At 46.8% G+C, this 15,639-nt stretch overlaps 1 protein-coding gene across 3 annotated transcripts in view; it reads right to left on the bottom strand.

Annotated features, from left to right (window-relative positions):
- Positions 1-14,442, bottom strand: part of CCDC85C (coiled-coil domain containing 85C) — a 116,918-nt gene extending 102,476 nt beyond the window's left edge. For all 3 annotated transcript variants that reach the window (XM_085317468.1, XM_085317466.1, XM_085317467.1), the window contains exon 1: positions 13,097-14,442. In XM_085317468.1, the coding sequence (XP_085173594.1) occupies positions 13,097-13,808 (712 nt within the window). In that variant the 5' untranslated portion in view covers positions 13,809-14,442. The remainder of the gene's footprint in view (positions 1-13,096) is intronic.
- Between the last annotated feature and the right edge of the window lie 1,197 nt (positions 14,443-15,639).

Here is a 15,639-nt window from a genome sequence, read left to right as displayed (position 1 = left end):
AAAAAAAGAAAAGAAAAAAAGAACAGCCTTCTAATTTTCTCCAAATAAGGCAAAATGAAAGGACACAACAGCAGATTTTCCATCTAAAACCTTTCCTATCCAACCTGGCCAAGATGCTATAATGAGCCAGAGTTCAGGAACTGAAGGGAAAAATAGAAACCTTTCCATGCAGGGAACAACTGAATCAGCTGCTGTTTACGTGATCTATTCCTCATCTTGCAGGACTCAGAGCAGACTTGTCTCCACAACTATGGCATCAGAAAGCTCATAAGACCTAGCCCATCACTGATGGAGGGCTTTTACAGCAGTCTAGCAACACTTACTCAGGTACACAGTTACCTGCCCAAGATTTTGAAAAATTAGCCAGTCACCCTAGATACTGCCAAGTCTGAATTACTTTCATAGCATTTAATATTCTAAAAATGTGGAAGACCTGCTGTTTGAACAGGAGAGGTCCTTTTAGTATTTGCACCCCCAAAGTTGAGGTGCTCAGGATCACTTGCCACTGTGCAAACTCTTGGCCTACCACTGTAGAGCCAATGCAGGAATACAACTTGTGTACGCTCCATGTGTATACGTATACATACACCCTCCCTTAACTCTTCCTTGCATTARGAAATGCATGCCATTGTTACAAAATGTTCCACATACATATAGAAAAAAAAAAAAAAAATACCAAAGTGGATAAACATGTAGTTTTAATGATAAGCACAGATTAAACATGGCTGTTTAGAAGAATGTTACAGAATAAACTTCCACGGGAACTTAATTATGCATCCTAGGGTTAATGAAAGGATTTGCGTGATCCAGTTTCTCTTCCTTACTACCGTGCAAGCAAGTGATGGATGTGACTGCATACAACAATGCACTTAAACCCACAGGATCTACATCTATGATTTTAAATAATTAAGCAGCATTCATTTGGGGTGATCCTTTCTTTCCCCTCGCTGCTTAGCTTTACAGATAGAAAACATTTAGTGTACAAGGCAAACAACAAACAGGAGTATAATTAGTCCTTTCAAACCAAGATGTTGTTTAACTTAACTAATTGAAAAGAGAGAAAGCAAAAGCTTGCATTGCATGGCTAGTGGCAAAGTCATAAAATGTCACTTTTTGAAGCTCACACTCCAGTAATTATCTTTTATACATAGAATGGTGACTCATAAATCTGCTTTTTCATAAAAATTCTCTACAAAATAGTATGTAATAAAAGAGCTCCCCTCCTTTTTTGGTCAACTTGAAGCTGAAATAAGGTCTTTATGATCTGTGGGAGTGGAAAGTCATTAGGGTTTCAATTCCAAATGAAAATTAAGGCTTTTAACTTCCCATACTACTCATACTGACAACCTTTCATACATAATTGCCTAGGAAGAGTTACTGCAGTCTTGTCACCCTTCTAATGATTTGCTGATACACTGACAAATAGATCCTCCCTATGAATTCCAGTATGCAAATGAGAATAAAAGCCAAAGGTGGCTAAGAAACATTGGGTTCACACACAAGAGCGACTTTGATGACTTTTCAGTTAGGGCTTATTAGGAGTTACCAAATTAGTGGAGTCAGAAATAGAGCAATCAAGGGATCAGGTAAGAATTTAATTGGAAAGAGGGAATGGCAATTACAGCAAAGACACTGCTGCTTTGCATCAAAACAGAGAGTAACGTGACAACAAGGACCCACTGACTTCATGGCTGTGGATCCAAACCTTAGCCCAAACTGTACGAGGCTGTTGGATAAACATTACACGCATTTCAAATATATGTATATAATTCTCAACTAGGTAACACAGATGGGGTCTCTGAAAGACACGGAGGTAACTCGTTGTCCTGATAATGCCGAGACAGCAGTATCATCTTTCTGTATTTGTCTTGCCTAGGTCTATCTGAGCAGAGGCAAACACTGTTCTTTCTTCTTCGCTCTGTATTCTCATCTGTATTCATTCTGTTATTTGACATGCTTTTAATTTTGATAGCTGATCAATAACCTGCTGTTCTAAGAGGTAAATACAATACAGAAAGAAGCACTCCAACATTTAAAGCCCTTTAACCCTAGTAAAGTTGAAACAGGGTTTCAAGCAACTCCAGAACTGGGAATTAGAAATATCTGGAGTTTTAGTTACTGTAAAGCTCTAGGGCTGCTCCTTCCTTGATGGCTCTATATAATTCAAAGCCTGTGTTTSTTATCGCTGGTATCATAGCCATGGTTAGAGGTTCCAGCTGAGGTAAGGGTTCAGCCCTACTGAGCACTGTACAAATATATTATAAAGAACCCAATCCAGTACTGTAGCTGCAAAACCATCCATCCTTCTTCTGTTATCTTAAATCTAAAATGATAGTCTTAACTGACCTCATATGAACAGAGGACTGTATTTTGTTACAAAAGGCCAGAGACAAGCATGGGAGAACACACTTCTAAATAAACCGCTCAGCATCCAGAAAGCAAATAGCTATACTAAAATAGAACAATTTTCAGAAGACGGTTAAATATATTGAGCTGGATATCACTCACTCACACGCAGCTATATCAACATGGCCTGGAGGACTGGAAACTGCAGAAATAATTATATTGCAAAACTGAAACCTTCAGCCACTCCTGAAGAGCCATCTCCACAAACAAGGCATACATTATCGTGTTTCAGGACATCAAAGAGGAATAAATGTGCAGGCTTTAAAAACTGATCCTCATGTTTTAAGAGGTGTAAAAAGCAGTTAAAGAGGATGAAAAGGGAAAACTCCAGGAGGAAATTACACTGCAAACATTATCAGACTTGGAAGACAGAAAACCTGCTTTACTGGTTGAAATATCCAACTGATTTGTAGCCTCAAAAATAAACATCGCAACAAAAAGACTGAACAAATGAAATAAAGAAGGTGAGTACATAACATGCATGTAACACTAAAGGACAGGAGTATCAGCAATCCCAAAGCAGCAGACGATTGCCTCACTCAAGTGCTGGGTTCGAGTTGCAATCAGGATAACGAACAAGGGGACACTCTGTCAGAGTTTTTCACAATATGCCATCTTTGTGTGATGCATGGGCCACTGGTGAAGATCATATAACCTATAACTACATATCACATTCAACAGCAAACAACCTTTTAACTCAGTGGAAAGGGATTAAAAGCTCCATAGATCCAAAGCATAGATCAAARTTATATTCAGCTGCTGAGAAACACACAAACATGAGACAGTAAGCCCAGGTAAGGGAGATAAGAGAATTCAGAAAGACAAAAGAATACTGTGCATCACAAAAGTGCTTTAAAATTGTACATAAAAATAAGCTTCTTCTTAATACCTTTGCAAGGGGCTGAAAAAGATTCAGCATCAACCAAAATAAGTAATCTTTATTACCAGTACTCCGTCAGCACCTGACCATACTATTCCAGCATAAAATGGTGGGACTAGTATGTAGGTTTTCCTGAAGCCACTTCTAGTGCATCATGCAAAAAATAAAAATGGGAAGAAAGCAGTGAAAACATCAACATGACAATGGTGAACGGCTGCGCACACACACACACACACATATATATATATATATGACGACAGGTAGTCATCTGGCTAGACAAAAATAGACAATAGGATAAATTATGTCCATTTGTGCAGATTAGGGATAACATGAACCTCCTTTGCATAAAAGACTAAAACAATTGTGAAGACCCTAGGTCTGAACTTTATTCAAGTCCTACAGTGTTTCTGCAGTAACTTCACTGGGCACAGAGAGATACCGTACTACTAAATGGTCTACARCCAGATACAAAGTCACAGTCATCCTTCAAGAAGCACAGACTGACAGAAGTGGCACTTATAAGACAAGGCATTATCAATAAGTGTCACAGAGTGAATGAAATGTACCTTAGCAAGTAAAAAACTGCACATGAAAGATGGATGCAAGCCCTCCAGAGAATGTTTAGCACTTAATGGAGAGTCAGAAACTAGGCATGTAGGATTTAACCTTGCATTTGTGATATGCAGCAACCTGTCTGCAGATGATCTGGGGTAGAAGATGTGGGTGAGGACAGTTTTTAAATCTAGTCATCCCCAATAATCAGACAAGGATACTGACAGTAAGCCTCTTGCTTGCAGTGGTTTCCATAGAAATATTAAACTTTGGGGACTAGAAAGGCTGTAAGGCTTACTTTTTCCTTTTCTTTTGAATAATGGTTTGTTTTTATTGATCAACTTAGAGCAATTCTTTTATCTGCTCCCTTCTTTTCTGTGGCAACCTCTGTTGGGACAGGATGGAGCAGCGTTCACTCCACAGCTCTCCCTGCCGCGCTGAAGTGGGGCTCTCGGCTCCAAGCAGCTCCATTTCGTTATTCCAGGAAAGCATGGGCAGATCAGACAATGCTGCCCAATCCACAGGCATAGGTAGCCCTGGAGCATCCTATTGCTGCAGAGACAGTTTGAAACAGCAGTGAAGTATCTGCTCTCCTGCCTCCTCCTCAGCCCTGCTCCATCTACTTGTTCCACAATCTCCTTCCACCTTCTCCCACAAATAYTCAAATGCCACTGACTTTTCTGCATGAGAATGAATCCCCAGCAGACAGGGAAGTTTGGGGATGAAAMAGGGGGAAAAGGAAGCAACATGCAGACTTGAGTTTCACTGCCTGGAGTTGGGGGACAGAACAACAGCTGAATTCAGAGCATTCCAGATTAAACTGAACTAGTTCTGCCGGCAAGCCTGGGTTGATACAACTACTTAGGCAGCTAACATGTCCCTCTTTCATCTGCAGCTTACAGCTGGTCTGTGCCCTCCGATCATAAGCCCATCACTCCTCCCCTATTGCTCCCTCCATTAGAGAGGACCACATTGGGACTCCACAGATAGCTCCAAAGTTGAGGTATCCAGTCCTATGAAGCTATAGGAGAACCTCACTGAACAGAGTGGTCTAATTCCCATTGGATTTAGGGCTGCTTCAGCTACACAGTAAGGTCCCTGGAAGCAGAAGGTCTGTAGTCACCCGCTAAGTCAAGTGACACTATTTCAATACTGTCAGCACTGGGAGCTGTGGAGCACCCCAGTCTCAAATCTAACTGATTAATTAACCAGCCGTACATTAATGCCTACTGCACCATGGACAACCGTTCAAGAGGCCCGTCTGCAGGAGAACCCCTAGGGAAGCTGACCACGCGGCCTCGCTGGCCAGGAGGAGGAGGGGGACATGACCAGGGCAACGGGGGAAACGGACCCGCAGATCCCRGAGGCACAACCTCCCTCGGGCACCGGGCTGCTCCTGCCTCATAGCCTGCGAGAGGGCGGACAGGGAAGGACCCGCCGCTCTCCCTCACCGCGACCTGCCCCTGCCCACCGCACCGCAGAGCGGAACTGCTCGTGAAGATGGATCTGCCGTACCAGGCACGGCCCTCGATTACCTGAACCATGAGCTGCCCAAAGAGCCRCTACAAGCAACGAGCTTTCCGAGCGGGTCAAACACCAAGGCAAGAAGATGCAATTTGAGGGAGGGAAGACTACACGCCTCTACGCGTGTGGACAGAGGTAACCTGGCATAAATGGTCTCAGCCCAGACTTGAGCAAACATCAAAGTATTCAAAATAACCTGTACAGCAGCCTTCATTTGCCGTGGTGATAAGTGTTTCCTAATGCCGGAGAATAGCCGAGTCCTGAACTGTGCACACCTCATTCACTAACAAAAGCACTCATTATCAGGAAAAAAAAAAAGAAAAAAAAAGAAGAAAAGAATTGTGGCCATTTTAAGCCCTCCTCAGCTCAAGGGCTGCTTTACACACTCCCATTTCAATGGKGAGCACTGTGCTGCACAACTGTTAATTCAGAAGATGGAGCTAGCCTGCTTTTTGCTTCACAATTCAGTAGGCAACAGAAAGACAGATTCTCTGAGACAGTGTTACTTTTTCTGCCAGGAGTTATCTATTTGCAGAAGTGGGTCAACTTCCTCTTGGTGGACATGTTAGTGTGCGAGCGCCTAGCAGCGCTGCCTGCAAATTTCTGCCCGCTCCGCGCACGGGGGAACCTCTACACATAACTATTTCTGGCAGCCAAGTGTTTCATGAATTGCAGCAAGTTAACCACAAGGGGATGATGACATTTGGAGACAGGGCAGGATGAATTCTGGCTTGCAGACAAAAAAAGTCACGTTAAAAATACAGAATGCAGATGCAAACCTAGCCAATCGCTGCAAAGCCTCGGGGAAGCTGCACCCACCGCCCCAGATCTCCCCTGCTGCACRAGGCCGCCACCACTGCTGTGTGTTTTGCAGAGGGATACGTTACAGCTCGACTGTGAGTGTGGGGAGAACTTCAACGTTAACCAGCCTTCCTGGGGTCAAGTGTTTTCAATCTATTTTAAATGGCTTTGTAAATCTTCTCATTTGCCTTCCACCACACCTCAGGAGGTACACCAAACGTTTTTGCCCGTTTAAGCCTCTCACGTACATCTTGCCCATCAGTGAGATCAGCCATTTTCTATCTTTATTCTGCTTCCAGCGCATCTCCCGAGGGCAGCCCGAACACAGAAGGATGCCACAGGAATAGCCAGGGGGACAACACCAGCAGGCGCTGGTGTGRCTGTGTTCGTGCAAGACACAAGCAAGGCCACTGCCCTGCCCCTTCCCCAGGAGAAAATAACACCAGCGCCAACACACCTGGGCCMTACAGCTCCACCAAAGCCTCAACACTCAAGCTTTCAGAGGCAACACTTCTCCTAAGCCTCGCTCAGCATTAGTGTTTGTGCCCCTCTTCTCCTCGCACACACCAAACATAGCACATGCCAGAGCTGAATTTTGGGTTCCCATGCCTGCCATTTATTCAGATTTCCATTTAATTCAATCCTCAGTTTGCCTCCAGAGGACCAAACCATTTACATTTAACCAACATAGCTTATTCCTCTTATTTTGATTGCATTTGACAAATGTAAGTGGATAATTCCATCAAAGGCCTACAGAAAATTGCCTTTTAATCAATAYAAGTTTTTTCCTTCAACAGGACAGTTCAGAACAAAAGGTCTCTTTAGARAATTGAGAGACTAAAACAAAAGAAGAATGCACTAGCGGAGAGCATACATTTCCAGATAAGGTCCAGTTTTAGTATCTMGTTTACATGTCGCAAGCCTTCTTTTCAGAGATACCAGCTACCCTCAGGTTTCAGACTCTAAAGGGCTGACACATTCAACACCCTAGCAGGGAGAGAGATTGAGAAATGACAAAGAAAAAAGATACTTCAAGCTGAGCACTCCCAACACTGAAGCCCCTTAGAGGAGTGGACAAAAACTGCTGGTTGTAAGAAACTCAAGCTGCAGTCAGTGTCTGAAATCTCAGCATTTGCAAACCTATTAGCAGAGCTCAATAACTTACAGAAGAGATGGAGACAGGTATTTCTACAGAGGTCTAACATCTAGGATATCAACCCAGGGCAAGTTTCCTGGTTTAATTACACATAGCTTTCATGTAGCTGCCTACAATAACAGAAATACTGTCATGTTAAATATAGCAGTATCAAAAAAAAAAAAAGTTAATGCAATATGCAGAGGACAAAAAGCAAAAAGTGCTATTGATAAGAAAGATAGTAATTTTTCAAACAGCCAAGCCAAGCCACTACTCCACACCAACATTCACAAGGCTATTTAGCCTTGATGCACCCACCTCCCTTAGAGAGAAGRGGGCTTTCTCTGACATGAGGGCCAGGCTGCTGTGCTGACTCGACATAGGGACTGCAAGGGTTGACCACCTGACTTGAGAACTGAATTCCTGCCTTTCACCAGGACTAGCACACCTGCATTGCAAGAGTGAACAAAGGTCACTTCAACACCTTGACTAGGATTTGTCTCACCTGACTTTAGATGATTGCCTATGAACTATTCATCTATACTGCCTTCCCATCAGTGGAAAGAAAGGGCATGTTCAGTGTGCAACTCTTCTCCTGCTAAGGCAGACATAGGTTGAGTGAATTGTGACATGGAAGCAACTCTTTCTCCTCACTGCATACAAAGGGAGCTCAAGGAGCCCCAAGTGCTGAAGTCTGTATTCTAAATACCTGAAATTGAACATCACCTCTTACTTCTGCCTCTGCATCTTCTCTTTTCAGAGGCCTCACTAATGTGTCCTAGTAAATATTATGTATACTGACTATAAATACTCTAATAARAAAAAAGAAGGATTTTGGCCTAAAGATGTGAGAAGAGAAGTTAGTACAAWGCACTAGATCAATATCAACCCACAAGGAACAGCTATTTCTCTTTGCCACCATTTTAAATGTAATATATTGTACCTGCTAGGTAAATATGTGGACATTTACAAGTGGGAATCAATAGAACTAGAGATCTTCCCACCTCCTCATCTAGAAAGACCATTCTTCTTCCACTGGAGCAGATAGCAGTGATAGGCWATTGATTAATGCCTCTACCACAGCTGGGGTGAAGGCCATGCTGTAGCCACAGCTTTCCTGCAGACCTTTCTGACCACTCTTGGTTTCAACTGATGACGTTTTGTAAGAATATTTTTTAGAATACTGTTCGTGTTGACAAAGAAATACATTAATGTTCTACCCAACTGGAATAAAGTCAAGGAGACATTGGGAACAGCATCACTAATTTTGGGAACCCAGAACAAATAGTGTTTGAGGAAGGTGAATGAAAAGTTCTAAAGAGAAAATTTAGCTTATGGGGGTGGTGGTGGGGGGGGGGAAGAATTAAAGCCTGACAGCCTTGCACACACTGGATTTTGTCCCAGTTACACATCAGCAGCTAGCATGTCTACATCACTCCAGGCTTGTAGCGTAGGCGAGGAAAGYCACAACGYGCGCGTACCCTTGTCTCAAGGCAGYRTTAAGCTGGACTGGTAAAAATCACACCTTGCCTGCCTGCAGTACCCTAACAGCACTGGTGACAGCTCACCATGACTGGCACAGGCACAACCCCTGCAGACAAGGCTGATTTGTTCTGCACTGGCACCAAGGGCACATTTGCTCCTTATTATCAGYTCTCCAGTGTCCCAGATGTGCACACAAATCCCACTAAAGCCAACTGTCCTCCTGTAGACTGTTACTGGATAAACAGTCATTTCAGTCAGATCTAGAGACACCTAAAATTAGTGGAAGCATTTTCTTTGGATTCAGGGATCTTTCGAATCCTCCCAGTTGTCTCACATACCTCACAGTCCAGGAACATATACTAAGGTACCTGAAGGCTTTTTACTTCCCTCAGGTCACATTAATATGACCCAATGCTGCTGCACTTTTTTTTTTTTTTTTTTTTTTTGGGGGGGGGGGTGTTATTTTGGCAGAAAACAAGCAGTAGCAAAGGCAATAGCTCCAACTGGGCTGCCTAAATCCAAAAGCTTAGAAAGACTATGCCCATACACTTAGGCTCCTACTGTGCATGCAAAGTAAGCTCAAAGCACTTGGGCAAGCAGAACACAGCAACTGCACCTAGATTTCTGTCCTGGACCTGTGGGTAGAGCCCAGTTCCCATCACACAGCTTGGAGGCGTCTCTATATCTGCAGTTTAAGCTCCATCCTTATATGCAAGTAAACTGAAAATGGAAACACTATTTACTTTCAAACCCAACAGACTTCCCCTTCAATCCCAGCAGAATATTCACAGCAGCATAAGATTATCTGTGTCATCCAAGATTAGCTCATTTCACGGTATCAGCTTCCTTATCTTCCATGAGCAGTTACTTGGTCATCGGGTTCCAGGTACTGGCTTCCAAAAAGTCAGTTATAAGAATAAACAGACTTTGGAAAAATGAAAGAAAGATCAATCACAGATTCTTTTTTTTAAGAAAAAAAATCCTGACTGGTACTATCTATACTGAATATATCTTATGAATCTAGAATTCCAAGTCCATATCCTCACCTTGSGCCAGGTCACTGGGGCCAATAAATCAAGTTCTGGTTTACCAACTCACTTCAAAAGGATTGTTCAAGAGAAAGGAAGGAATATTTAATCCACTTTTGCTTGCCAAGATTTCATTAAAAAGCTACTTTCCTAGGAGCATTTAACAGCTGCCATGCTCCCAACTCTTTCAGAAAAGCATTAATCAAGTGAAACCATCCTGCTTAATGCCTAGGAAAGCAAAGCACTGCATGAAGCCTGAGTAGGATACCAGTACCAGAGGAAGCGCATTTTACGATTTTCTAGTTCCCTATAGTATGTATAGTCATCTAGCAAACAGCTCACCATACCTTGTTCTTATCAGTTGTCAAAGTCTTCTGACATGTTCTTTTAGTACAGATGCTAAATTCTACCCTGGATCTGCTTCTGCCCTCCAAAAGAAAGCAYGTGAAGACTGTTCATTACTGCATTAGTTGTGCTGGCCAGGCAGTTTCTGCTTTATCCATAGACAGTGTTTTACAGAAATGAGACAGGAACAAAACAGACAGAATTTTATAACCTATAAATGTAATGCCACTCTTTCTCCTCTTCCTCCCTTCCATTCTTACCCACAGGGAAAAAAAAATCATCAGCAAAACTGTACAAAAAGGCTAAACTCTAAAGCACACCTGCATGCACTGAAAGCAGAGAAGGTCTAGGAAAAACTGAGRGAATCCCACGGTGCAGAGGCTGCTCAGGGGCAGCTCCCCTCCTCCACCGACCTGACTTTCTGGATTCTTTGTGTTCACCTGCCCTGATCTTACACATTGTGTCCCCGGATTAATGGCAGCACCGCATGGTCCCAAGTAAGCTTCCCAGACTTCTTGCTGTCAGTCAAAAAGTGGCCAGATAAGCTTTGTATTTGCATACGTATTCACAGGCTTTTCCAAAGGCACATTCAGCGAAATGGCCTTGCTGAATACTGATGYTATCTGAGAATGACAACTATTTAAATCATTTTACAGCTTCACTACCTAAGTGGAGAAATTGAGCTTGTTTGCATCTTTACAGGGATTATTGGCTTAAAGAGTGTTGATCACATCTGCCCTGTCCTTAGAAAGGAAGCCACACAGGTTGGCTGTAGAGTTAGCTTCAATACTTCCTATAGTGACAATCTTCCACAGTTCAGGTCAGGCACCCCTTAAAGAGAAGGCACTAAAGCCTACAGTCATTTCCGAAATGTTTGTTAGTCCATACTGCTCCTTCATAGGCAAAAGCATGAGGAAGGTTGCAGAAACATGCACAGAAACATACGCATGTCCTTTGCCACAGCTCCCTGCAGTTTCYTTCTATAGGGTAGGATGCTAGACTCAGCTTTCAGTGATCTCCAGGTGATGCAATTGGGCAAGGTCCCACATACAGCATTTGAGCATGAAAATGGGAACCAGCAGTACCTCAGATTCACAGGAGCCCCTTGGTTAACAGGGATGAATTTAACCAACTTTATCAAGACAACAGTGTAGTACCAGAAAGAGATTTGGTCTAAGGTTCATAGAAGAGAGCTGCAAGGCCCTTCCATCYCAAAACAATAAGGGCACACTCAGTATCTACCACATGCACTGTGGGCCTCTGTGAATAGCAATGCTTTACAAAAATAAAGTCACATCAGGAGTAGAAGCTACCTGCAAATTAGTAAACAAGATATTTTGAATCAATAAAACACTAGAAGATGGAGAGAAGGAAATACATTTTTAAAGATGCCTACTGTATCCCACAACATTTGATGACCGGGTCACCATTATAACCAGCAACACCTGCCTACTGGGTTAGGTGGCTGTAACATCTCCAGCCATGACTGGGAAAACACAGCTGCAGCAACTGAACCAAGCATGGCAAATTCATCCATGAACACACCACCAGCCTGATCAGTGCTGCATAGCCTCAGATCTCCTGGGGCACTGAGGAGTTGCCATAAATCACCAAGGCAAGGACCAGCACTCCCTGGTCCCATCAGGATTGTTAAAGCGCTGGGGACAGAAGAAACCATTACTTGGCAGATTCATTCAGCTGCCCTCCTCCCTGGTGTCTTGCCTGCCCTCTCATCTTCTCACCCTTTGGAGACTCATGGTCTCTCCCGCAGTGCAAGCCCGAGCTGAAAACAAGTGGGAGTCAATCTCTCAGGCTCTCCATCCCTGCTGGCTGGCTGACAGGACTGAGGGGGCAGTTTCTGTGCTTGGAGAGGGGGATGTGTACCCCTAACTAAAGGCTACTCCTCTGGTTGGAAAAAGGGCTTAAGAAGGCCAAAACTCCAGGAGTCTTACCTAGAGATTTAGTCTGGTACCTGATTTGATTCCTACTAACCCCCTCAGCCAGACTACTCCTTTTTGATGTCAAATTTGAAATTTTGTTAGTTTCCAGATTTCCCCTATTTTCTCTATTTTAAAGACATTCCAGGATAATCCAATATTATTATTTTAATGCTTGATTAGACAATAGGAGAAATTTGCTGGACTACAGACTGCCAGAGAGGCTTGGCATGATTTGACAGTGGAGCTTGTTTCTAACTTTAATGACTAGGCTGAACAAATTTATGAATACAGTGTGCCTTCAAAAGCAATCTCTTTGCTACGAGCAAAGCTCCTGTTTCTGATAAAGAGTGTGGGGAAGCCAAGTTTCACCTAGCCAAAACTGTTCAGCATGCAACAGCCAGCCTGTCCTGGGAGGCCAGGGAGCTAACAGGTGATGTGGCACACCTGGACTCTAATCAACTGCTTCCAAAATCTCACCCAGGCTTTTATAAATCTCATCAAATTAGCATGCAAACAAGTCAAAGATAAAATAAAATTTGTAAAGGAGAGAGGAGGAAGAAAGGAATAAATAAATTCTCTTTAACTCTAAAAATACAGGCTTAGTCTGTCCGTCATGAAAAAAAAAAGGACAAAACAAACAGAAACCCTCCAGATAATAAAGCCTCCATCCCTCAATGCCAGATATCAGTAATGCAGCCAAGGAAYACCACACTCAGTGCAAGCACCACAGAGCCACTTGCCCCTGCGTCAGGTGAGCACCACCACTTGGGTCACCTACCCAGCCTCCCAGACCACTTCGACTGCTCTTCTTGGTGACCTTGGGGTCACCAAGGAGCTGCAGGGAGTGGGAATGGCTTGGACACAACCCCCCAAGCATCTATCATCTCACTGACAAGGGCGGATGGAGAGACCTTCGAGGGCAGAGGAGAGCAGGGCAAAGCCGGAGGCACCTGCTATGAGCAAGCGGGGGGACAAAGGGGGAGGTTGGGGAAAGGCTCACCATTGAGGCCGTTGGGGATGCTCCGGTGGTGAAGGGGCGCAGATAGGTCATCCATAGACCTCCGCATGGCCCCGGCCTTGCTGTCGCCAGGCTTGTGGTGGTGGAGGTGGTGATGATGGTGGTCAGGGCTGCCTGCACTGCCTGTGCTGGAGGTGCTGCTCCCATCCCCCACGTCCCTGGTGCCTGACCCACCATTGAGGTTGGTGAGGCTGGCCTGGCTGTCGATGGAGCTCCGTGAACCAGCCCCACTCCGTTCCTCATCCAGCATGAGCACCATCTCCTTCAACTCCACGTTCTCCCTCAGCAGGGTCTCCTGCCTTGCCTCCAAGTCCTTCAGCTTCTGCTGGTATATGCCCACCTCCTTCCACATCACACTGGCCGTGTGCCTCCCAAACCGCTGCCATTCCCTCGACAGCTTCTTGCCTTTCTGCCTGTCGTCGTCCAAGAAGCAGCAGAGCTCCCTCAGCTCCTGGTTATCATCCTGCAACTTCTGGTTCACCTCCTTCAGCCCGCGGATCTCATGCAGGTGGAGCTGCAGCCGCCGGTTCACATCCTTCATTAAGTTGCCGTGTTCCACCATTAAGTTCATCTTTTCATTCTCCACTTTCCTCAGTCTTTTCACTAGCTCTTCCTTGCTCCACCTCAGCATCTCCTCTTCTGAGATTTTGCTCAGGTCTTCTTTAGACCCTTCCAGGGAATTTTTTGCCATCATCTGTGCCTAGACAGCGTTTGTTCATAAACAGTAACAAATGGTTCGGGTTATTTGGGTTATTTTGTTCGCCTGATTTCCTGGGACTAAAATTTACTGCAGCATCTTRGGGAAGAAATATTGTAGTCCTCCACAGAGCGCTGGACAAGGAAGAAGAGCAACGCCAGCCTGGAAGATCTGCTCCTCCGCGGACCCCATAATAAAAAAGCAACCCAAGAGGGGGGGAAAAAAAGGAAAGAAAAAAAATGCTACCTCTCCCCCACCCCCAGCGGGGCTCGCGGTGGCAGTGAATGGGGAGGGAAGCCTCGGAATGAAGCCCCCCGAGGGAATCGGCCAACTTACCCCGGGCGAAACAACCGCGCGGCGGCCGCCCGCCCGAGCCAGCTCGCTCCTGCCACCTGCCCCGCCGCCGCCCCCCGCAGCCCGCCGCTCCCCGCGAAATGCGCGCAGAAAGCCGGCACCATTAATCCCTCCGGCGCAGCCCGCTCCGCCGCTCGGGCCGCAGCTCGGCGGCGCGGCGCGGCACGGCACGGCCCGCACGACCGCGATGCGGGGCCGAGCCCGGTTCGGCGGCGGCGGCTGTGGGCGCCCGCGGCGTGCGGCGCTGCCGAGGAGCAGGAGCCGGAGCCGGAGCTGGAGCCGGAGCCTTCCCGGAATGGCTCAGCCCTCGGGGAGGCGGGGCCGGGCTGCTCCACCTCCTGGCGGGCCGGGCCGGGCCGGGCCGGGCCAGGCGGCGGGCGCTGCTGCTGGCGGAGCGCGGCCCCGGCCCTCCCCTGCTGCCCCATTGGCTGCCGGGGCCGGGCCGGGCCGGGCCGGGCCGGGCCGGGCCCCAGCGCGCCGCTCCCCGCCGGCGGCTCGGGTTACCGGGGCCGCCTGGCGCCTTCAGACGGCAGGTACAAAGGGAAGGGCCGCCCCGCCGCGCCGCCCCGCCGCGGCTCCCTTTCTTTCCTCCCGGCCCTGCCTCCCCCAGCCGTGTGCGCGGAGCGAGCAGCGGTCGGGAGAGGGGCGCGGTTGAAAGGCAGGGAAAGGAGCCCGCCCTGCTGCTGGCCCGGCCCGGCCCGGTCTCGCCCCATGGAGCAGCCCCGGAGCGCCCCGCCGCGGGCTTTGTTCGTGGGGCATCGCCGCCGGCCCCGGCCCCGCGGCGCCCCGGGCTGCAGGTGGGCGCAGCGCGCCCCGCTCCGCTCCCGCGGAGCCGCCGTCGTGCCCGCGCCCCCTCCTGCGTCGGCCGCGGGCTGCGGGAGCCGCCCCCGGCTCCCCGCTCGGCTCCGGGGCTGCTGTACTCCTTCAGACCCCCGTGCGGGGGCAAACAGCCTCGGAGGCACCGATACTGCCCCAGGTCCTTCACGGATGGGCTGCGGTGAGGGGTCTGCTCAGGAGCACACATGCCAGTGTCGCTTCTGTGCACGTAGCCCAGTAAAGAGCACAGAAAGTTCATGGAGTTCCAGTGGATTTCCCAGGCAATATGTAGGCAGATTTCCTATATCCTTGCATCACATCCCCTGACTTTTAGCCTAATGCACTTTTCATTAGACTGTGTTCTCTAGGCTGCTTTTGACCAGTATCACGTTGCAAAAATGAAAGATGCACCAGGGCAGAGCAGTACTGCCAGCTATTTCCTGCATGGGGATCCTCAAAAAGCCYCAGGGAGTTGCCATCTTTGTGTTCCCAAGGAACCTCAGTAAATGATTTGACTCTAGGGTTAACTGATTTCTGACCACACTGGAAAGCTGGTCAAGACACCCTCTAACGAAAAAGACAAATCACATCTAATGCTAGAGCATGGGGTGCAGAGCACATGGCCATAGAAGGGACATCAGTCCCGAGAAGGGTGGGG

This window comes from Rhea americana, unplaced genomic scaffold (genome assembly GCF_003343005.1).
Source record: "Rhea americana isolate MKP2758 unplaced genomic scaffold, rheAme1 scaffold_5, whole genome shotgun sequence".
In the NCBI taxonomy this organism is placed as follows: Eukaryota; Metazoa; Chordata; class Aves; order Rheiformes; family Rheidae; genus Rhea; species Rhea americana.
This window is presented reverse-complemented; position numbering and strand designations above follow the sequence as displayed.